The sequence below is a fragment of the Bos indicus x Bos taurus genome, chromosome 14, assembly GCF_003369695.1.
Source record: "Bos indicus x Bos taurus breed Angus x Brahman F1 hybrid chromosome 14, Bos_hybrid_MaternalHap_v2.0, whole genome shotgun sequence".
NCBI lineage: Eukaryota > Metazoa > Chordata > Mammalia > Artiodactyla > Bovidae > Bos > Bos indicus x Bos taurus.
This window is the reverse complement of record NC_040089.1, coordinates 52,337,200-52,361,708: the sequence shown is the minus strand read 5'-3', so window position 1 is coordinate 52,361,708 and position 24,509 is coordinate 52,337,200. Positions and strand designations below refer to the sequence as shown.

At 36.4% G+C, this 24,509-nt stretch overlaps 1 protein-coding gene across 2 annotated transcripts in view; it reads right to left on the bottom strand.

Annotated features, from left to right (window-relative positions):
- Window positions 1-24,509, bottom strand: part of CSMD3 (CUB and Sushi multiple domains 3) — a 1,467,857-nt gene that overhangs the window by 200,710 nt on the left and 1,242,638 nt on the right. Inside the window, exon 33 of one of the 2 annotated variants that reach the window (XM_027561290.1) lies at window positions 445-558. The exons of the other annotated variant lie outside the window; for it this stretch is intronic. Within the exon in view, the coding sequence (XP_027417091.1) occupies window positions 445-558 (114 nt within the window). The remainder of the gene's footprint in view (window positions 1-444; window positions 559-24,509) is intronic. 2 annotated transcript variants of the gene reach the window in all.

Here is a 24,509-nt window from a genome sequence, read left to right as displayed (position 1 = left end):
ACAAATTATACTAATTTACACTGTCATTTGAAAACATCAATCTATGCTCTATTAAATTACTTTAATATATTCTACCACTGACAATATATTATTTTGGGATCAGCTTCAATTGCAACCTTTTCTTTTTTTTTTACTGGAAGGCTTTTATTACATTTTGATAATATTGCCTCATTTTGTAAAGAATCTTTAAATATTACATCAAACACCATGGACAAAGTGACTAAATACTATATTTACTTGATTACAATCCCAGAAAATGGTTATATTTTTATCAAGAGTCTGAATTACTGTTGCGTTTCTATTCTTTTTTAAAAAAGTAATGACTTTATGTTCAGTTTACTTTATTTCTAATATGGATGATATAAATCTCAACTTTCACTACATTACCAATCAAAGTCAGTCTTTTATCAATAACTGATGCATGGCAGTTCTAGTAAAGGATACCTGAATGGGATCCTGAGAGGGAAGATAACAGAGAAGATTGCTGAGTTGGCCCATCATACACCTCAACAACATCGTGGAGTGATGTCTGGAAAAATACAAACTGGCCAAACACCACTGATCAACAGGAACCAGGAGAAGCAAACAAATCACCAATCATCCAAAAATGAAAACAAAAAACAAACAAACAAAAAAAATAGAAAGAGGAGGAGAGAGAGAACAAAGTATTACAATATAATAGTCATCTTTTTTTTTCTATCTTTAAAAGAGGATGTGTGCCAATTGGTTGATATGCCTAACACATGTACTTCAGGTCATAAAAGTAATGAACATGACCTAAATGCAATAAAATTTTAAGAAGATTGCTTTTAAAGTAAATTAAATGGGCATAACTTTTAATTTAGCTCAGAAATCATAAGGTTGGTAATTAATAATGTATAATAACTACTTTTTAATTTTTCCATTGGTAGTTTGATTGTTTTCACTTTGCGACTCTCTTCTCTTTTTCTAATTTTTTTTTCCTCTTTTAGATGAGATAGACAAAGTTTTAGTTTAGGGGATTCAGTTTAGATTGCTTTTAAAATGCTATTCCATTATAAGTAATAGTGTTTAGAAAAATATAGCAAGATACTTCTAAGGTACAGTGTTTAATCCACATTCTAAATTGAAAATGATCCCTAAAAAATTATTGTTCTTCTTCTGCCAAAATAAGGACATATTATTTATCATTTCTTGGCAATTAAGATATTTTAATTAAGATATACAATTTTACAAAATTATTGCTTGTTTGTGGTAAGTACAGATCTGACACACTTACCAATAGTTTTATATATGCCTCCTTTTTACTTCATTTTGTACTTTTCCTTTAATAATATATTAACTTTACATGCTGAAAATAATTAAACTATAACTTAAAAGAAGGAACCTGTTACAGAGTAGAAATCAACTAGTGTTTTGTGTCTTAAAAAAGGGAAATAGGTAATAAAATTCATACTTAAAACATTTCATGGATAGAAAAATTGAGGGGTCTAAAAAGAGTATGATTTTTTTAACATTTAATAATGTAAAAGCAAGGCAGCTTTTATAAATTCAAAATCATATATTGTAATTAAACTTACATTGAACAAATATTTATAAAGTTCTTCATATTTTACCCCTTAAATCGAGGTTATGGTTACCCTACAGTGGTCATATGAATGCAGGCTTATTCATTTGAAACATACTGAGTTTTGCATATGAACCCACACACACGATACTGTAAACAAAGCCACATGTCTTTATTTTTGGCTTACTAAAATAAGCTGGTGATCTCAGTCCAGTTCTTTGTGGGGTAAAATAAAATAAGCACAGATTGAGTGTTGTTACTTAGGATAATTCCTGAACTGTAGAGGGCTGAATTTCATAAGCGATCCTCCTTAAAACACTATCTCAATGTCATGGAAACAAATTTATGTTTCTATCAAATCACATACGTGTAGCCAATTATTTTAATGGTTTACAACTCTTATGAAAAAATTTCAGTTCAGATATTTTTAAAAAATCCGTATTTGGGTCTACCAAATCCAAAGCTATTTCAAAAATACTCCTAAAAATATTAAGAAAGTTTTTGTTTTGTTTTTGCATTTGTTTAGATTGATGTTTGGATGATCTGATTTCAAATATATCTTGAAAAGTTTCTGTTAAAATGCAGATGTTGCCACTGTCTTTCCAAGTGCCCCTCCACCCCCTAACCCATCAAAATCAAGGTAGTCTAATCATCAGAACTTTGCTAAGTCAAGTAGGTTGTGCAACAAGACTCTTGGCAGATAACATTCTTTCTCTGTATGTTTATGGGGAGTCATTAGGGGAAAATGTCAAAATGCAACATTCTTTATCTCTGTCTCCAAAATAACTCTGTCTTCCTAAATATCTCAAATAATCCATGGCCATGCTACCCTGAACAGATCTGATCTCATCTAAATATCTCAAATAATCCAAATTTCCAAGCAAACCACTGTATTTACAAATAACATATAAAACAACTAACATACACAGTGATCCAAGATCTTTTTCTAAGGGAAAAAAATACTCCCTCTTTTTTCCTCCTTGTAAGCTTCTTATTCTCAATTATTACTTCTTTACAGTAGACTATAATTTTGTGTCACCTATAAATTGAGTATGTTGAGACTATGGCTTTTAATGACATAGTCAGTAATATGACATATTTATATCATATTAAGTAAAGAAAACTACTCTTTTGAGAGATATTAGTCTGTAGTTAATGTAATTCTCTGATGAGATTGGGTAGGAGATGAGAGAGTTGAGTGTTGAATCTTTATTAAGCAATCAGTAAGCTACTTCTCTTGAACTGCAACCTTACTCTGCAGTAATATGGTCAATAGAATCTTAAAAACAGTTTTTATCAGGCAAAAACTTTGAGAGGGTACTGAATCATTATATGAAAGTGAATTTTAAGGTACATGTTGGATAAGTGTTTTGTATATGAAGACTCAAGAGCAGTTGCATAGTGATCTGATTTCCTACATAGTCTCAGGTTAACTATTGGCTTACTAAACTGAGGCATTACAATTGTGAACCAAATCTCCCTTTCTCGGTCAAAAGTATCAAGAATTAAATGGCTTCCCCTCTGTTTGCCTACTTATTCAGCCTCTAAATATCTAAATTTACTTAGTTTTCATATGTTCAGATAGCAGTAGGTCTTTTGACTCTAAAATGTTCTGAATAGCCAGCTGTACTCTTTGCAACAGCTTCCCTGGTGGGTCAGATAGTAAAGAATCTGCTGGCAATGCGGGAGACCTGGGTTTGATCCTTGGGTTGCAAAGATCCCTTGGGGAAGGAAATGGCAACCCACTTCAGTATTCTTGCCTGGAGAATCCCAAGGACAGAGCAGCCTGGTGGGCTACAGTCTATAGGATGGCAAAGAGTTGGACAAGACTGAGAAACTAACACTTTCACTTTCTTCCTTTACCCTTTGCGTATTTCAGACTAAACTAGGAAGGAAAATGTGAAAGATTTTAAGGTGGACCAAAAGGTAACTGGATGTTGTGTTTTGGTTAACAAGACATTTTCTAGCACATCATTATGTGTTACCTGTGTTTATGGGGGCTGTTGTGTAATGCAAGTTCAGTTCAGTCAGTCAGTCCTGTCCAACTCTTTGCGACCCCATGAATCGCAGCACGCCAGGCCTCCCTGTCCATCACCAACTCCCGGAGTTTACCCAAACTCATGTCCATCGAGTCGGTGATGCCATCCAGCCATCTCATCCTGTGTCCTTCCCTTCTCCTCCTGTCCCCAATCCCTCCCAGCATCAGGGTCTTTTCCAATGAGTCAACTCTTCGCATGAGGTGGCCAAAGTACTCGAGTTTCAGCCTCAGCATCAGTCCTTCCAAAGAACACCCAGGGCTGATCTCCTTCAGAATGGACTGGTTGGATCTCCTTGCAGTCCAAGGGACTCTCAAGAGTCTTCTCCAACACCACAGTTCAAAAGCATCAATTCTTCAGAGCTCAGCTTTCTTCACAGTCCAACTCTCACATTCATGCATGACCACTGGAAAAACCATAGCTTTGAAAAGATGGACCTTTGTTGGCAAAGTAATGTCTCTGCTTTTTAATATGCTATCTAGGTTGGTCATAACTTTCCTTCCAAGGAGTAAGCGTCTTTTAATTTCATGGCTGCAATCACCATCTGCAGTGATTTTGGAGCCCCAAAAAAGCAAAGTCTGACACTGTTTCCGCTGTTTACCCATCTATTTCCCATGAAGTAATGGGACCAGATGCCATGATTTTAGTTTTCTGAATGTTGAGCTTTAAGCCAACTTTTTTACTCTCCTCTTTCACTTTCATCAAGAGGCTTTTTAGTTCCTCTTCACTTTCTGCCATATTTAATCCATTATTATCCAACGGACAGAGCAATTTTGCAAGTTTGTAAATTCATTCCAGTATTCTATTAATGTCTCTCTATCAATTCATCAATCTGTTTTGCTATTTGAATTCTTTCTTGAACTGTTGTAACATTTTACTAGGTCCCTCATTAATTAATGACTTAAATACAAAATTTAACATGTTTATTTTAGGTTTGTATAGTAGTCATGACTGTGCTGTTAAAAAGTCTACAAGCAATAAATGCTGGAAAGGGTGTGAAGAAAAGGGAACCCTCTTACACTGTTGGTGGGAATGCAAACTAGTACAGCCACTATGGAGAACAGTGTGGAGATTCCTTAAAAAACTGGAAATAGAACTGCCTTATGACCCAGCAATCCCACTGCTGGGCATACACAACAAGGAAACTAGAATTGAAAGAGACATATGTACCCCAATGTTCATCGCAGCACTGTTTATAATAGCCAGGACATGGAAGCAACCTAGATGTCCATCAGCAGATGAATGGATAAGAAAGCTGTGGTACATATACACAAAGGAGTATTATTCAGCCATTAAAAAGAATACATTTGAATCAGTTCTAATGAGGTGGATGAAACTGGAGCTGATTATACAGAGTGAAGTAAGCCAGAAAGAAAAACACCAATACAGTATACTAACGCATATATATGGAATTTAGAAAGATGATAACGATAACCCTGTATGTGAGGCAGCAAAAGAGACACTGATGTATAGAACAGCCTTTTGGACTCTGTGGGAGAGGGTGAGGGTGGGATGATTTGGGAGAATGTCATTAAAACATGTACAATATCATATAAGAAATGAATCAGCAGTCCAGGTTTGATGCAGGATACAGGATGCTTGGGGTTGGTGCACTGGGATGACCCAGAGGGATGGTATGGGGAGAGAGTTGGGGGGGGTACAGGATTGTGAACACGTGTATACCCATGGCGGATTCATGTTGATATATGGCAAAACCAATACAATATTGTAAAGTAATTAGCCTCCAATTAAAATAAATAAATTAAAAAAAGAAATATTTTTTAACACTGGTCTAGAATCTCATACCTCAACCTGATAGCTAGATGACCACTTTCCCCCTCTAAGGATACAATTAACCCCAAAAGTCTGGGCTGACTATGCGTTCTGGAATGATTAGCAACTCTCTTCTTTTTTTTAGTTTCTGACAGAGAAACAGAATTCTTTGCATCTCAGCTCCAGGCTCTTCTTTCTCTATCTCTGGGGAGTTAATGTAGATATCAAAAGCATTTTGCTCTCAAGCTATTAGAGTAGGTTATAAACACTAAGCACTTTCTTAAAGGAAACACCATTTTAAAGGAATTTTCCTTCTTTATGCATAATAAATGATAAAAAATATCTTTTACTCTTTTGTTAAAAATCCATTTTTATAATATTATATATATTACTGCAAGTTAGATATAGGAAGACAAGGAAGCTTAGTAAGGCAGAAATAAACATGTAAAAATAGCTACAAAGAAGCCAATGCAAATAACCTATTATTACACCTGAAACTATTTCTGAGCCTCTTAATTTCCATATATTTTAATCCTAGAATACAGTTTATTAATTCGACTAATATTTATGATGTACCAGGAACTAAGTGCTGGGGTTAAAGAGAGATAGATGCAAAAAGGGTCCCTCCTTTCAGGCCTCATTAATTATATTTGTGATCATTTAGGTGGCTCCTTATCTTTAATCGATGTATGATAAGGTGTTAAATTAGCCAATTAAATTAACTATAAAGGAGAAGGCAATAGCACCCTACTCTAGCACTCTTGCTTGGAAAATCCCATGGACGGAGGAGCCTGGTGGGCCGCAGTCCATGGGGTCGCTAAGAGTTGGACAAGACTCAGCGATTTCACTTTCACTTCTCAGTTTCGTGCATTGGAGAAGGAAATGGCAACCCACTCCAGTGTTCTTGCCTGGAGAATCCCAGGAACGGGGGAGCCTCGTGGGCTGCCGTCTATGGGGTCACATAGAGTTGGACCAGGCCTGACTCTCCTGTCCCAAGTCTGCAGGGACCCTGCGTTCGGAGTCTGAAATCAGAGGAACCCTGAGGTTCCTGCCTCAACTGGAGATGAGGCCCTCTTCCAATGCACCAAACCCAGTGGAGTCCTGAGAGGCCCCTCCCACCTCCAGTTTCCCTGACTTCTCAGAGCCACCATGAGAAGCCCCCTGACGTCACCTGCACAAGTCGAGGGAACCCAGGGTTTCCTGCCTCAAACCGAGAAAGACCTCGAGAGACCTTCTTCAACACGTCTTGAGGCCAGATTCCCCTACTGACTCAAGAGCAATGACGCGCTCCCCCTCGCCACTAGCATGGAGACCCGACTTCCCTGGCGCCCCACGAGAGGCTCACTGACCTCGCCGTCGTACCTCGTGAGAAACCGCACACTGGGGCGGCCGCTGGAGAAAAACCCGGAGACTCCCCCATCATCGCGAGATGAGGGCCTTCGTCTCCTGCATGGCCTAGAGACCAATCTCGCAACCTCTCTCCAAACGCCTCAGGAGGCTTGACTCCCTTTAGTCCACTCAGTGAGCTCCAAGAGATACCCGTCGCAACTCGGGAGCAGAGCGGGGTTCTTTGCTTCCACTCGAGATGAATGCCTGTCTCCCCGGGTGCTTCTGGAATGCAACCCCGAGATCCCTGTCGACCCTGGAGAGGAACATTGGCTTCTGGACACAAGCCTAGATGAGGTCTGTTTGCCCTGCAGTCACTCGAGAGCAATCCCCAGCTTTCCTTCGCAACTCGAATGGAAGATTGGACTTCCCTGGGCCAACACAAGAGGCATCCTGAATTCCCCGTCGTAACTCGAGAATCCCGCCGCAACTGGAGAAAAACCACGTGGTTCCCCCCGTCATCGCAAGATGAAGCCCTTTCCCGCTACAGCGTCTCAGGAGAAGTCCCACGTTAAGAATTGGAGGTCCAAACGGTACTTGGCACCCTTGATGCGACCCACAAAGTTCCCTGACATACCGGTCTCCCTCGAGAGGAACACCGAGGTTTTCCGGCACCACTTCCTCTCAGCCCCTTCTACCCTCCTGATCTCGACAGGAGGGTCGACTCCCCTGCTTTGTCTGGAAGGGGTTGCCGACCTTCCGGTCGCACCTCAGGATGAGGCCGGTCTCACGACGAAATTCCAGACGTGGCTTCGTGGGTGGTTCCACATTCTAAACCAACAAAGTTACTTTGGGTATGTCTTCCCACACAGATCATTCATATACTAATCATTTAATCTATTCTTCAAAGCAAGTCCACTACTAGCAACTTATAATGGGCAACATTTGAACCAGAATCCCAGACTGCATTTTAAAGAAATCCATAATTTGGATTTTTAAAAATCACTTAAATAGTCCATTTAAATGACTTAAATAGAGGAAACCTCTAACTTAGATGATGTTGGTTAGGATTCTTACCTCAACTTCAAAATTTTGTCCAAGTTCATTCATTTGCTCTCCCATGAGCAAATAGACTCAAAAGGAAACCAGATACTTTGTCTATCTACTCTTGTTTGTATATAAAACAAGGTTTACTTGACATTTAATTTTTATAGTATCATATTCAACCAGGACAGACAAGCAGGGTTCTATTTAATGAGAAGGTTTACATGGTTTAAGTACTCACCAAACTTTCAAAGAGCATTTGTTTCCTATTCTCACCGAATTCTGTCCAATCCTTACTCCTTTAATCATGTTCATTTAACTTTCAGGACTTTGTCTACTCTACTTAATTTAACCATTTCAAATGTAAGCCAATAAATAATGACAGAGGCCTCACTGGGATGGCAGAGAGAAACTCCTGAGCCTTTGTATGGCTTAATTATTAGAATATTCTGCACAGACCAACAGTCTCTCTAAAAACATTGTGGAAAACCGAACAGTGAGTGTCTAGGGTGTGACACAGCACACTACATAATTAGTGCCCAGAAGGGTGTACATTTGTTAAAATAAGAAAAAATGGAATAAAGAAGGTAAAGCTCCTTTTCCCACTAAACTCTACTCTGGAATATTACTGAAATGTTCCACCATTGCTTAAGCAAGTCAGAAACTCTTGGATGTTAGTTTTCATTTTTGTGCCATGAAAATAACACTGTACAGTGACTCACTGATTTAGCAGTTAATTAACTTTAAATGAGGATAAAAAACAGTCATGGACATGGTTACTGTTATTCAGTATCAGGATTGGAGTTGTTGAGTTAAAAAATGAAAACTGAGTTCATGCAAATAAAGAAGGGTTTCATTTTGTTTTGCCAAATGTGTTATTCTCTGAGAAGGGAATAGTCACAGAGCTTTCCAATGTATTGCTAGTGTAAGAAGGGAAAAACTCAGAGTGAGACTGAGCCAGGACTAAGGGAGCTGATCTAAGCACTTCAGGAAAAGGTGGTGAATAGTTAAAATGTCTAAGAGGTTGTGATAAATTTAAGTCTGATTCAAACTTGCTTTGAGGTATAAGGGTTCTAATTTATTTGGTAGAGGAAGGTGGGTTAGTAGGTCTTTCTTGGCAGTGGTAGTTCTAGTGGTCAGATGGGTAGTGCCTTATTAATTATTAATTATGATGCCAAGGTACACAGTATCTTTGCTCCTTGACAGGACAGATAAAGCTGCTTAAAGACCATCAGCATCTGCAGCTTAGCAGGTTTAGAAGGACTAATGTTTTCAAATAAGCAATCTATTGGTCTGAAATGCCTCAATTAGGGCATTTCAGTAAACTATCTAATGAAGAGTTAGGGATTCTGGTTCTGGAATCAGACTCTCAAGGATTGAATCTAGGACAAGCCACACAAAGAAGTCACTTCACCTTTTCATGCCTCAATTGCATCATCATTTGTAAAATAGGAATACAAGTTCCTAAATTCATAGGATGTGAATATTACATAAATTGATACTTGTAAAACAGACTGAACAATGCCTGAAACATAGTGGTAAATATGTTACTGTTACTAATCACTCAGTTTTTTTTTTTTTTTTTTAATATATTGCTACTAATTCAATCAAAAAGTTTACTGACAGGCAAAATTTAATTGACCTTTGATGTTAAATATAATATCTTTTCTAATTCTCTGTTTTCCATACATGCATATTTAGAATGAATGATAGAACTGATTGAGTCAGAATAATATTACAGCTATTTAAATCAAGGTTCATTTGTCTTTTGAATTCAATATGGCTATTACTTCTCTAACTACTTGATTTTGCATTCTATACTTTTGGGTGAAATATGAAAATGTAATTAGCAGCTTTTTGTAAGGGCTAAGAAAAGGACTGCAAGGTGAGAACATTCATCTTTTGTTTTGTTTACTCCATTCACCTTAAGTCCATGCCATTTTATTTCAAAGGCATTGAAATTCCATCACAAAAGAAATAATGTCACACAGAAGGGAGTCTGGGTGGAGAAAAGAATAGAAACATAAGAAACATACAAATTCCTATTAGACCTCAGCCTGATTCTCAGTATGCCTGGTACTCTTTGGGCAAAATCTACACTTTTTTTGTATTCTAAAATTTATTTTGATAATATTAGGCACTCAGCTGATTGGTCACTTCATTATGAATTTTTAATAATTCACCCTCTAGTTTGCTCAGCTTGCACTTCAGTCATCAAAACAGCACAGAAGGAAACACACATGTACACCCACACTATGGACAGGACAGAAATAAAGAGGATTCAAACCAAAGATGTGTTTAGAAATGGACTTGATTATGTACAAAAGCATAAAAAATAACTTTTGGTGACATAAGGTATCAAAAAGTTTGTCTAGCTTTATATGAATTTTGTCTCATACTTGCATCTTATATGAATATTTCAAAATACTAGTGTAGAAATATCCATGCATGCAAAAGACTTCCCTTTAAAATTAATAACATGTAAAGAACTCTTAGTCTATGGGTCACAAAGAGTCGGTCACAACTGAGCATACACACACACACACGCAGAACTCTTTGCTCTCTATGCTCTGGTTGTGAAATGACCTGTGTAAATGGCTTCAGGGTTGCATTTTGGGGATCATTATACTACTACTTGAATACCTCATGATTTCAAAAGCTGTCTCACTTAAAGATTAAGTACAAGGTATCCAATTAAAACTTCAATTTTATAAAAAAAATATATAAGTATATAGGTATGTTAAATATATGACAATTTACTTTCAAAAGTACCAAAAAGCAGAACTTTTAAAATCAGTGCCAAATAAAATCAGTGTGGTACTTATTTCTAGAACATTATCTATCTCTAGAAACGTTTGGTAGAAGTTGCATTAATTGATGTAATAAGTGAGAGTCTCATCAGTATTTTGGGAAGTTTAACATTTTCACATATCAGTGAGATCCCACATACTATTTTTGTTTTTAATTGTATAATACTATTAAACTGCACTCACACTGAGGCACTTTATATGAATACAGTATTTTAGTTAAGGTGAGTCAAGGGAACAATATACCAATTATCTAGGGGCTATTGAAATATCCACACAGAAGCTTGACTCCATCCTAGATGTTGGGGCCAATCCTGCCTTTGCTACTCAGTCACTCATTGTGTCTGACACTTTGCAACCCCATTGAGTGTAGCATGCCAGGCTTCCCTGTCCTTGTCTATCTTCCTGAATTTGCTCAAACTAGAGCAAAGAATTTCTAAGTTCTAGGTTATCAGCTCACAGAGAACAATGAAATCATTCTGGCTCTGAAAATAAATATAAGAAATCTTATTATTGCTATTTTGTAATAATTAGGAAATAAAACATCATTTAAAAGAGAAATTCATTGCTTCACCATAGCATCCAATTATCTAGTAGTTACAAGGTGCAGAAATCTAGTCCTGCTTCGAACTCATAACTGTAAATGAAGCCCTACTTTATTTTCCTGTAGCAATTTCTTGTGTGATACTCTGTCAACTCATAAACGAGTTTTACTGAATAATCTGTAATATCTATTTCAGGTTTCTTTAAAGCTGGTTTTCTGTCTATAATGTGACCATTTGCTTACAAACCAAATTTCAAAACTGCCTATTTGACATATTTTAAATATATAGGCATTGTAAAAACACTCTTGTAACAAATATAGTTCAATTTTATTTAATTGTTCCAGGAGCAAATAACCATTCAACTACAAGCCAGTAGCTTATTTTCAATTCTGCACTTGTAACATTTCCCATTAGCTGAAAATTAATTTGATGCTTAAAAAGCAATGAAATCTAGAAAAACACAATAAGCAATTCTACTGTATGTTTAAAAGTATTAAAACAGAAAAGCAAAATTAAAAGTTTCAAGTGTTGGAAAACTCTATTAACACTTCCTTTTACCTCAGTTTCAATTTGGATTAGTGTTTTTCTTTAATTAACCTTAAGATATTTTTCTACACATTTGGCAGATTATGTCTGCCAAATCCAACTATGCTAGAGAGATTTAGGTCATGAAAATATTCTCACATAGACTATAAATTTGTGGAATTGCTTTTTCCTATGTAAAGTTCCAAACATATACAAAGTATAGAGATTAGCAAAATAAACAAAGGAAATGGCAACCCACTCCAGTATTCTTGCCTAGAGAATGCCATGGACAGAGGATCCTGGCAGGCTACAGTCCATAGGGTCACACAGAGTCAGACATGACTGAAGCAACTTAGCATGCACAAACTCATCATCTGTTTCAACACTAATCCACATGCCAATTTTGTTTCATTTGCTTTCTTTTACCCCTTGTCTTGTATTTCCAAACTGAGAATACTTTAAAACAACATCTGATACCATAACTTTTTCTATGAAAACTTCAGTATTTATTAACAAATAACCTGAAATAAACAATGTAATTACTATAGCTAACAAAAATAGAAATAATCTCTATTACCTAATAACAATTTCTTAATTCCATTTCCCCAATTTTCTCCAAAGGGAGGATGAGAGAAAAGGAAAAAACACAAACAAACTACTCTTATAGTTACATTTGTCACATCAGGATCCAAACAAAATTTATAGATTTCCTTTGGTTGATATGTCACTAAAGTCTTTTAATGTAAAAAAATCTCTGTTGTTGTTATTGTTTAGTTGCCCAGTCATGTCCAACTTTTTGCGACCCCCATGGACTACAGCATGCAGGCCTCCCTTGTCCCTCACCATCTCCCGAAGTTTTCCCAAGTTCTTGTCCATTGCATCGGTGATGCCATCTGCCATCTCATCTTCTGATGTCCTCTTCTCCTTATGCCCTCAATCTTTCCCAGCATTAGGGACTTGTCCAATGAATCAGCTGACCTCTATCTTGATTTTATTGCCATGTATTTATGGGAAAATATGGATTTTTTGGAGGCAGGGAGAATAAAAATAGGACAAAACTCAATTGATTAAAATTTTACTGTCATCTAGTTTTTGCTGAGAGTTTTTAATTGTATGAAATTGCTAAAGCAAGCAGCTTTCTCTGTTTAGAGGACAGCTCTGGAGGTAAGAGGGCTGATGCGTGGACATAGTTTTTGACCAACCTAAGTCCTATTTCAAACACAGAAGCTTTTTCTGTTTTATATCAGGAACTTTCACAAAGAATCCACCATTAAGCCTGGGTTCAAATTCTTTCCTTTAATGAATTCTTTAACCATATTCTGCATATTGCCTCCTACATGTGCCACGCTTTTTCTGCAGGCAAAGCACCCTGAACACCTGAATTCCCTAAGTTCCACTGCTTAAGATATCTTTAATTCACAGAATTTTCATCTTTTAGAATGATAAATGGGGGGGCATACATCATTAAATAACATTTTAAAGGAGTTTCTCAGTTTTTCCAAAAACTCATCACTAATAATCTTTTTTTAATTTGGACTCTTGCTTTACCATCTTGAGAGTCATGCTTGTACATATTCATCACAGGGATATCCAAGTGTATTTACTCTTAAAATAGATAGAATCTTACCATGTGCTAAGATTTATTTTCCTGGACCAGAGCCCATTAGAAATGTCCAATTAAAGGAAGAGAATTTGCTAGTGCTAGAAATTTAGAAAATAGAATGTCTGATATACTCATTTATTTACCAACTGAACAGACATTATATTTAAGAAAAGCAAACAGTATAATATTAACCTGGTAACTTTTGTTGAATTCTTACTGTACGTAAAGATCTATGCTAAGTTCTTTATAGATATCAGGTAGACTGATATTCAAAACAGCTTTTAAGTTAGCACTATTATCTCCATTATTAATATGAAAAAAATGGATGCTTAAATAAGGTAAGACAACTATCAAAAAATACAAAGCCAGCAAGAGGAGGAGCTAAGATTAGAATTCACTGAATACAAATCTGTCTTGATCCTGTCTTAATCATTACCCTTTAGAATCTGGAGTTTACCAGTGAACAGGAGCCCCAAAAGTCATTGAGGAAACCCTACTACAACAAAACCTGACGATTAAGATTCATGATAAAGATTCTGAACTAAAAATAAAAAATAATTACTTTTTAGTATTTTTTTGAGAAAAATAGAGAAAGCATTTTATAATATATTAATATAAATGCATTTGTCCTAAATGGCCAATTATTTAGTATCATTAATAATAGAGGAGTAAACTTCTATTGTCTTAAAATATATATCACTTATATAATTTATATAAATATTTTCTTAATAAATAAGTTTTATGTTCTGTAGACTCAATACTTATTAGGGACAGATTTCAAGGAGTAGCAGAATCTAATATGTTCCTTTGTACTCATATTACAAAATAAAATATTAGTCATAAAGACCCTGAGATTTGTGTCTTGTAAACCTAGATTTGACCAGCTTTGCTATTTACTATTGTGTGACCTTAACCAAATTACTAAACCTTTTCGAATCTTTTTCCTATTCTGCAAAATAATATCCACTCCAAAGGACTGTTGTGAAAATTGATATGTAAAGCATATTGCCCAGAAGGTGCTTAATACACACAATAACATTAACACAAACATACAAAAATGTACATCATAACTTGTGACCTTTAAATCTCTTCTTTCAAAATTTAAAGTCAATATACAGCTTTATAAATAAGGGAAATTAACCACTCATTTTTTCTAAACTTTGTCAAATGTGATACTCAGCAGATAATAGTAGTCATAATAATGGAAACAACTTCAATACTTTGGCCACCTGATGGGAAGATATGACTCATTTGAAAAGACCCTGACGCTGGGAAAGACTGAGGGCAGGAGGAGAAGGGACGACAGAGGATGAGATGGTTGAATGGCATCACTGACTCAGTGGTTTGGGTGGACTCCAGCAGTTGGTGATGGACAAGGAGGCCTGGTATACTGCAGTTCATGGGGTCGCAAAGAGTCGGATATGACTGAGCGACTGAACTGAACTGAACTGAATAATGGAAACAAAGAAGAATGATAGAATATCAGTTTTAAAAGAGAATTTATATGTGATTTAGTCCAAATCATCAGATTATATGAATATCCTTTTAGTCCCTTAAACTTCTCCAGGGAATATATACACATATAATGGAGCATTGCAGAATTATAGAAATAAATCTACCTAACATGCATTGTTCAAGAAACACAATGAGCTGTACTAGTGGAGAAATGGTCTTATTTATTGTTTCAGTTCCCCAAAAGACTTTTCTTCTATAGTTATTTTTTTTCTTTTCAGAAACAATCTCAAACTGTTTTTTTCCAGATAGAAGGAAAAAAAAATAACATTTTATGTTATTTTGGAGGGCTACTCTTCTAAATACAACTGAAGTAACAAATCTCACTCACTCCTGCTCTCTTAGTATCTTTACCATCCTGTTGTTGCCCTCCTCATGTATTATTGGCAACATCATTATCATTATTATCATTACCAAAAGCATTTAATATTCATATAAAATTTCATTCATATATCTTTTAAGTTAGTTATTATTTAGTATATTATTATTTATAGTAAATAGTTATTAGTTACAGTAAATTAAAACTATAGTTATGATAGTAAATAATAATTTTAGAAAATAATAACTATAGCTATTATTTACTATATAAAAATACTACACTAAGCAATGAGTCTATTGGTGTTTGTGTCTGTTCTGTTTGATACAAAACTTCTGTATATATAGATCAATTTACTTTTAAGAAAACTGAGCTCCAACCAGTCAATCCTAAAGGAAATCAGTTCTGAATATTCATTTGGAATGACTGATGCCAAAGCTGAAGCTCTAGTACTTTGGCTACCTTATGCAAAGAACCGACTCACTGGAAAAGACCCTGATGCTGGAAGAGACTGAAGGCAGGAGGAGAAGTGGATGACAGAGGATGAGATGGATGGATGGCATCACCAACTCGATGGACATGAATTTAAGCAATCTCTGGGAGCTGGTGATGGACAGGGAAGCATGGTGTGCTAACGAGGGCAACAGCCTGGGGTTGCAAAGAGTTGGACGTGCCTGAGCGACTGAACTGATTGAAGAAAACTGGTAGACATTCTATGTTAAAAACCAATTCTACATTGAAGTAATAAAAGTCAATTTTTGAGAAATGACCTTTCATTAACAAAGAACTAGATCTTATGGAAAATTAGTGATGATTTAATAAATACCAGCGGTGCTTAATAACTATCTCTAATCTCACATTGGCCCAATCTACAACTTAGGCATGGATTGTGTCTGAAACATATTACTAGTAGGTTGTTAATATTTTAAAATGCACATTCTGATGCAAATAATGTAAAAATGATTAACTGTCAAGATCAATTTGACAAATCAACATTCATGAAAATTATAGAGCATTTTAACTGTACAAGTGATTCTGTGATCTTCTCACTCACTTCTTTGTTTCACTGAGACAGCTGAAAACAAAGAGACTGAATGATTTGAATACCAACCTTGTAGGAAAATGCATTCTAAGCTCCAGTTAGAATATCAAGAATCATATCCCAATAGGGTTTGGGTCTTCACTGGGACAAGAGAGGTTAAAGTTCTTAGATTTGAATAATTTAATTTATAAACCTGCATGGAAAACACTGCTTAATCTTTTATGCCTGTAGCGTTCTACTCAAAGGCATGTCCATGTTGATCACTAAGATGGAGAAGTGGGAAAGAGCGAAGTGTTTATACTGAAGTGTAGTATTTTCAAATTGGATATGGAGATAGGTAGTATCCTGAGCATGATTATTACTTGTTCTGCCTTATTTTCATCAGATTTTTATCTTTTTCCCCCACTGGCTGTTAGAGGGTGAAAGCCCTTGAAGTACTGTGTGATAAAGTATTCAAGTTTCTTCTGTTTAGATATGTCAGAAGCTGTGAAGTGGACAATCATTCTAAACATTCTAAATTTCTTATCAAGCTACAATTCCAATGGAAATATCTGATATTACAGTATAAAAGAAGTTTGTTTGTTGTTTTTAATAAGGGTAAAATGCATTCATATAAGTGTGTAAAGCATTTAGTCTTTAAAAGAAGCTGTGTGCAAAATGTATTTTGGATTGTCTTCAACAGAAGAATGGTTGTAAATTAATCTTTTTATATCTGAGTGCAAAAGGACCTAAAAGGGCATCATCTCCATTCTTCCCAACTTACTTGTAGTAATGACCCTGACCAGTGGTAAACAGAAAGATCATCTAAAAATATGAGCTTAAAAAACAAACTCACCTATTTACTTTTGTTCCCACTTACCGTATGAAAAATAAGAATAATTAATAACTTTTAACTAAATATTTAAAATTAATTCATAATCATATTAAGAATCTATAAGGAACATAAATAATTTGTGCATGTTGTATTGTGTGTTGCTTAAATTGTTTACAAAGTCACTGTTAAGTAATTTTAAAACATCAATGAAACATTCTATTTTTTTCCCTTTAATAGAAAGGGAAAGTAGAAAACCTTGTTTTTGTTGTTAACAATAACCCGGTGTACGAGACAGCAAAAGAGACACTGATGTATAGAACAGTCTTATGGACTCTGTGGGAGAGGGAGAGGGTGGGAAGATGTGGGAGAATGGCAGTGAAACATGTAAAATATCATGTAGGAAACGAGTTGCCAGTCCAGGTTCGATGCATGATGCTGGATGCTTGGGGCTGGTGCACTGGGACGGCCCAGAGGGATGGTATGGGGAGGGAGGAGGGAGGAGGGTTCGGGATGGGGAACACATGTATACCTGTGGCGGATTCATTTTGATATTTGGCAAAACTAATACAATTATGTAAAGTTTAAAAATAAAATAAAATTGGAAGAAAAAAAAAAAAAAAAAGAAAACCTTGTTTTTAATAGAGCTTTTGTCAAAACTCTCCTTGGAGATCAAGGATATCATATATAATCCCCTAAAAGTATTCAAATATGTATTACTGTCAGATAATTTTTGCTTATTTTAAAATTCCTGTTCTTCTATTTTTTATTTAATAAGAATTTTGCTATTTAAATATTTCTTGTAATATAGTTATCCTAAATAAGTAATTATACTCAATTTCTTACAAGTTGTTAGAGATTCTTTACAATTAAATGATGCTATACCCTAATTGGGAGAAGGCAATGGCTATAACCATTAAGCAAAAAAAAAAAAAAAATCACATGTAAAAGAAATGATTATCATTTATTAGGCATAATGTGATATTACAAAATAAAATAGAGACTGAAAGCCTTTGGACAATATGCTGTAAAACAGTCACATGTGAATTACAGATAAATTTTTGAAATTAGAAATATCAGAAATCTTACACTAAATTCTATTTTTATATACATTTTTATATAGAGATGACAAGTAATAATGTTTTAAATAATATTCCAACTTCAATTTGTGAACTTTATATATTCTTTTAGGTTAATTTGAGTTTAATTTGTGGATTAGATAATTCATTTAAATTCAGTGGAGTATAAAAAGGGGCCACAAAAAACAAACAAACAAACAAAAAAAAACAAATGAAATCTACTGTCACTCTTTAATGGCCACATTCACTACACTTACTTATGCTGCCAGGAGTTTGATTGTCCCTGGCTTAATTTTGATGACTTGAGCAGTAAGTATTATTATCCCCATTTTGAACCTAACGAACCTGAAGCCTCAAGGTCACCATAAAGGAAACTTGTGCACCTGAGATTCACACCCACACCTCCTGAACTAACACCTGCTTTTAACCACTGCAGTAAACAATGGCATACCAAGCACATTGCACAGAGTAAACATTCCCTTCTCCATACATTAAATTTTTTTGTTAATAACCAGAAAATGGATAGGTAATAATGGTCAGAAAAGAAACAGTGAAAACATTTCTTTTATTGAACTTTGTTCATTATAGTATTATATGTACAATTATATACATATATATGACTATACATAGTAATATATAATAGTAAAAATTCAAAATAAGGAAATAAATGTTATAATAAATGAAAGATGTAATGGACTAATCTTTTAATTATATGAGTGCAATTTTTAAAATATGAAAAAACAACTTTTACTGAAGTTTGGACTCTATTTCAGCTTTTAAAACTCTACAGAAATAAAAAATTCCAAGTATCCACACAGGATGGCCTGACTTGCCGGGGACCAGCCCTGGCTGATCCAGGGTATTCGAAGGAGAGACGGCATAGGCGAGGATCAGGATACAATAGCTTCAATTAGATATTAATTAAAGATATAAAGAGTAATAGAATAAGGATAGCTCAGTAGGAAAATTCAGTGGAGAAAAGAGGCTGAGTAGCTTGGTTTACGCGGGAGACCAATAAAACTTCAAGACAAGAAGTTTGCACCACTTACGCAGGCCGCAGGCGTCCTTCCGTTCTCCCGAAGGAGAGGAGACACTGAGGCCTCCCCGGTCGGATCTTAGAAGCCCAGACATAATTAGTAAGCATGGTGGGTTCCGCACTCCAGATGGAGACTCAGCCAGAGTGAGAGAGAGACATGGGGAGACCAGTATTTCGAGAAACTGATCCCAATTCTTTATTTTCCAGAGTCTGTTTTTATACACTGAGATGTTATACAAAAGTCACGTGGGGACAGCAGTCCTGACTTTTATTGAAGTCAGGTGCTTCACACAAATGTATACAGAGGTCTTAGGCGTGTTACATCATCTTCTGGCCAGGGGGGCCTGCTGACAATTTACGACCCTCTCCTTGTGACAGTGGTCAGTCAGTCAGGACACTTATTTCTCCAGGGCTGATTAGTCTCAAAACAGACGCCACCCAAATAAAGTTACATTCCTACAGGGTGAGGGTGTAGTGGGTTTTAGCTAAGGAAAGAATTTACTTAGCCTAAGGTCTAACGTGATTAATATCAAAGGTTAATACTTATTTCTTCTATATATTCATTAATGTGTGTAAGGGCAGGGGATGTGGACACTTAGCAACAAACATTGGCTCAACAAATGAAAAACCCTTCACCAACACAATTTCTAATTAGCCCATTATACTTATACTAATAGTTTTCTAACTTCTCTAAAGAACCTGTTTTTAGAGGGTTTAAAGCATCTTGTGCCTCTCACGGTTGGGAGGCTGTGAGCAATCACATGTGGCTGGACGAGCCTGTCAGGCAGGCTAGAGAACCTTCAGAGGAGTTTGTAGGTTAAAACACTATCACGCCCAGGAATTATTATTAACTGGACCTCTAGGTTAACTCCTTCTCTGAAAGAGGTGGTGGGGGACAGCCCCCCGTAAAGTCAGAGGTGTAGGTAAGAGCACAAAGTAGTAAAGTAGGCAGGCTCTGGTTATGGGGGTAGACGCTCGAGGATTTCCAGGGGGACTCCTGAGGCTCGATCCCGCCTTTGCGTATGTCCAGCCTCCTTCCTCATGACCTTTGCCATGGGCGGAGTACCTCACTCTGGCCCCCAACACTGACTGAAATAAGTCAGGATCTCTTTATCTGTCTTACAATCACTGCTTTATTATGTTCAGTTCAGTTCAGTTCAGTCGCTCAGTTGTGTCCGACTCTTTGCGACCCCATGAATCGCAGCACACCAGGCCTCCCTGTCCATCACCAACTCCCGGAGTTCACCCAAACTCATGGCCATCGAGTCAGTGATGCCACCCAGCCATCTTATCCTCTGTCGTCCCCTTCTCCTGCCCCTAATCCCTCCCAGCATCAGAGTCTTTTCCAATGAGCCAACTCTTCACATGAGGTGGCCAAAGTACTGGAGTTTCAGCTTTAGCATCATTCCTTCCAAAGAAATCCCAGGGCTGATCTCCTTCAGAACGGACTGGTTGGATCTCCTTGCAGTCCAAGGGACTCTCAAGAGTCTTCTCCAACACCACAATTCAAAAGCATCAATTCTTCGGCGCTCAGCCTTCTTCACAGTCCAACTCTCACATCCATACATGACCACTGGAAAAACCATAGCTTTGGCTAGACGAACCTTTGTTGGCAAAGTAATGTCTCTGCTTTTGAATATGCTATCTAGGTTGGTCATAACTTTCCTTCCAAGGAGTAAGCATCTTTTAATTTCATGGCTGCAGTCACCATCTGCAGTGATTTTGGAGTCCAGAAAAATAAAGTCTGACACTGTTTCCACTGTTTCCCCATCTATTTCCTATGAAGTGATGGGACCGGATGCCATGATCTTTGTTTTCTGAATGTTGAGCTTTAAGCCAACTTTTTCACTCTCCACTTTCACCTTCATCAAGAGGCTTTTTAGTTCCTCTTCACTTTCTGCCATAAGGGTGGTCTATTATGTTATTATTGTTTAAAAGAAGGAATGCATAGTACCTCGAGATTAAGAACTAAAGTGAGCTGGAATGATTCCAAATCATTAAAAAACTTACTCTAAAAAATGATTGTTGGCTTAATTCTAGTGGGTCAAGGTCAAAAAAGAAAAGTAAAATAAAATAGCACTGGTGAATTGGCATGGGAGTATATGTGAAAACATTAAAAAATTAATGCATATTTCAATATGATTTGTATTAATTATAAACTTTTCATAATTCTGAAAACAATTCTTTTGCATCAAAGGAATTAAATATAATGTGTCATCTTAAACTCAGTTTTTTGGGTTTTTTTTCGATTTATTACATAAAATCTGAAAAAATGGAATTACTCCTTTCAGTTCAATGAGTTCCTGGATACTCTGTGACCCATTATTCCCATGTCCTCATGAAACCAGCTTGATGCCCCCGCTTTCATCTCCTAAAATTATGCTCTCCCCAATGTTGCTGACGTTGTTTATCTAGACTCTATCCCATTTTCTTAGCTAGTGTCTACTCTTCTTCAAAGACTCAGCTCAGAGAAGCTATCACTGAGTACTCATTACCTTACAACTTATTGGATTAAAGGTTGCTCATATACATCTTCATAGAATCCAGTGCTCATCCAGTTCTTTTTGGTCTATTTTGAAATTTTAATTTAAAATATCTTTCCCTCCACTACTTGAGATTATTTATTTGTGCATCCGTGTGTATCTTACTTTCCTGGCATTTAATAAATGTTTGTGCAATAAATGCAGAATTCAAAAAAAAAAAAATCTGCTTCATTGGTGGTGTAGAGGGTAAAGCGTCTGCCTGCAATGCAGGAGACATGAGTTTGATCCCCAGGTCGGGAAAATCTCATGGAGAAGGAAATGGCAACCCACTCCAGTACTCTGGCCTGGAAAATTCCACCGATGGAGAAGTCTGCTAGGCTACAGTCCATGGGATCATAAAGATTAGCACAAAACTGAGCAACTGCACACACACACACAAAATGCTGAGACACTGTTTTCACTATTTTCAGGTAATTATAATACCTTGCAATCATTTTCAATCAGCAGGTGCTAAAAAAGATGTGTCAGCATGGCCTTCTTTTTTCATTTCTTTGTTTTGCATCACAAACCATGTTATTAAGCAATTATCAATCATATCTGACATTGCTTCTTTAAATATAAATTGAATTCTCACAAGTTGCTTAAAAAGAATAACAAAAAAGAGGATATTTATCTCAGTTCACTCAAGATTGATGGCCCCATGTCTGTAAGGAGGCAATGCAGAATGCTAACAATCAAAGAAAAACAAGCTGCCTGTTCTCTGCCAAACCTCTGAGGAAAGACATCTTCCTGGTTACCTGATCCTTTTACTGGTATTTACAATGACCTACTCTGTGTCTATATTAGGCCCTGAGGCACAGGTTCTGCCCCTTGGAGCTTCTTCCTGAGTACCTCCTGATAACCTCATACAGAAAAGCACACAAGTCACTACTTTCTAAATGTTTTGATTCTAATTGATCACCTCTTCTCCTCTCCATTTCCTCATTACATCCTCAATTCAGGCCCTTACCATATCTTCTTTAATGTCCCTGTGTATAAACATGGGGCAACTGTACTTCATTTTCCATACCTCTATGAGAGTGATTTATCTAAAATGTTAACCTGATCATATGCCTTTCCCTATATGACAGTTTTGTTGTAGAACTGAGCAGAAGGGCTACATGAATAACTTGTTATTTTTGTCTTTTTTTCCCCTAACTACTTCCCTGGCATTTCATTTCTAAAGTTTATCTAATTTCCTGCCCACCACCACCAAAACTACTATAAAGAAATATTCATGGACACATTTTCACTTTCTAATATGAACTCTAGATCATTAAACCATACTGATGTTTTATTAATGCCCATTAAAGAACAGCAACTGTTTCATGATTTTTAGTCTTGATCTGGATGTGGAAGCACTGAAAGCCACATTACAATCAGAGTATTAAGAATTTAAGCACACACAAAAACATTCTTAAAACAGAGATATAAAATAATTTCATTGCAAAAGGTAAAAACTTGGATATACCAAGCAACCACATAGAGATCTGGTCTAAGGAAAAAAGAAGGGATTTAAAAAAAAACAAAAAACAAAAAACAGAAACTTGACTTCAGTTTCATGGGGAGATTAGAAGTCAGGTTAATATCCACTTATTCAACAAATATTTATTAAGTGCTAGTCATGTATAAATAAAAATTCTTGGCACTGAGAACATAACAGTCCCTCAACTCAAAAATCTCACAGGCTAGTGGAGGAGACACCATAGCAATATACACTTATGACCTTGTATGGTAAATTTAGCAGTTAAGATTAGTCTTTGGTGTTTATTTATGCTAATCCTTCCTTGCAATGCCTTTTCATTTCCCCTCTATGTGTATGACATATACCCCTTAGTTGACAGAAAATAAGTCTCATCTACTCCTTAAACCCTCTCTGAATTCTCATCTTTCAACCCCCCTTATTTTTAACTTAATTGAACACCCAGGTATCAATACCTGCACCACCCATTCTGATATGCACATATTGCCACTGGTTCTTATCTAAAGATAATCCTTGATGGCAGGCACTGAAACTGGGGACACGGGTGTAAAAACCACAGGCACAGTTCCAGGTCTCATGGATATGGCAGGCTAGCACTGAAGACAGTCATTAAAAACCAAATTATAAGTAAATGAAATGAGTACTATGACCCCAGGGTATGGCATGATAACATGAAATTACAACAACAATTTTGTATTACAGTATGAAAACCATATAAGGAAGGCTTCACACAGTGCCTCCTACATGGATTTTTTCTCATGCAGAGGTTTCAAGAAATTGTGGTTAATCATCAAAAAACTGTAGGAAATCTAACTTAAATCACATTGAATTTTAACTAATATGTATAGACAATCAATAATTTAAAATGTTTAAACCGAAATCTCCAAAATATCAAACTCATTTACAAACATGGAGAAAGTCTTATTCTTCTTGAATAAGTTATTAGAGACTTTTCCTCTTTTTCATAAAGATCTTAAAGTTTAGAAATTATTAGTGATTTGTCAGTAAATAACATTCACTGAGAAATCACTATTCTGTGGAATTTATAGAAATATAACAAGTTAGAGTTCAGATTACAGTTCCATACTTCAGCAACAGTTGAAAATAGGGGAAAAAGTGTCTAGTGCCCTCAGTTCTATTCAGTTCAGTTCAGTTGCTCAGTCGTGTCCGACTCTTTGCGACCCCATGAATCGCAGCACACCAGGCCTCCCTGTCCATCACCAACTCCCGGAGTTCACCCAGACTCACATACATCGAGTCAGTGATGCCATCCAGCCATCTCATCCTCTGTCGTCCCCTTCTCCTCCTGCCACCAATCCCTCCCAGCATCAGGGTCTTTTCCAATGAGTCAACTCTTCACATGAGGTGGCCAAAGTACTGGAGTTTCAGCTTTAGCATCATTCCTTCCAAAGAAATCCCAGGGCTGATCTCCTTTAGAATGGACTGGTTGGATCTCCTTGCAGTCCAAGGGACTCTCAAGAGTCTTCTCCAACACCACAATTC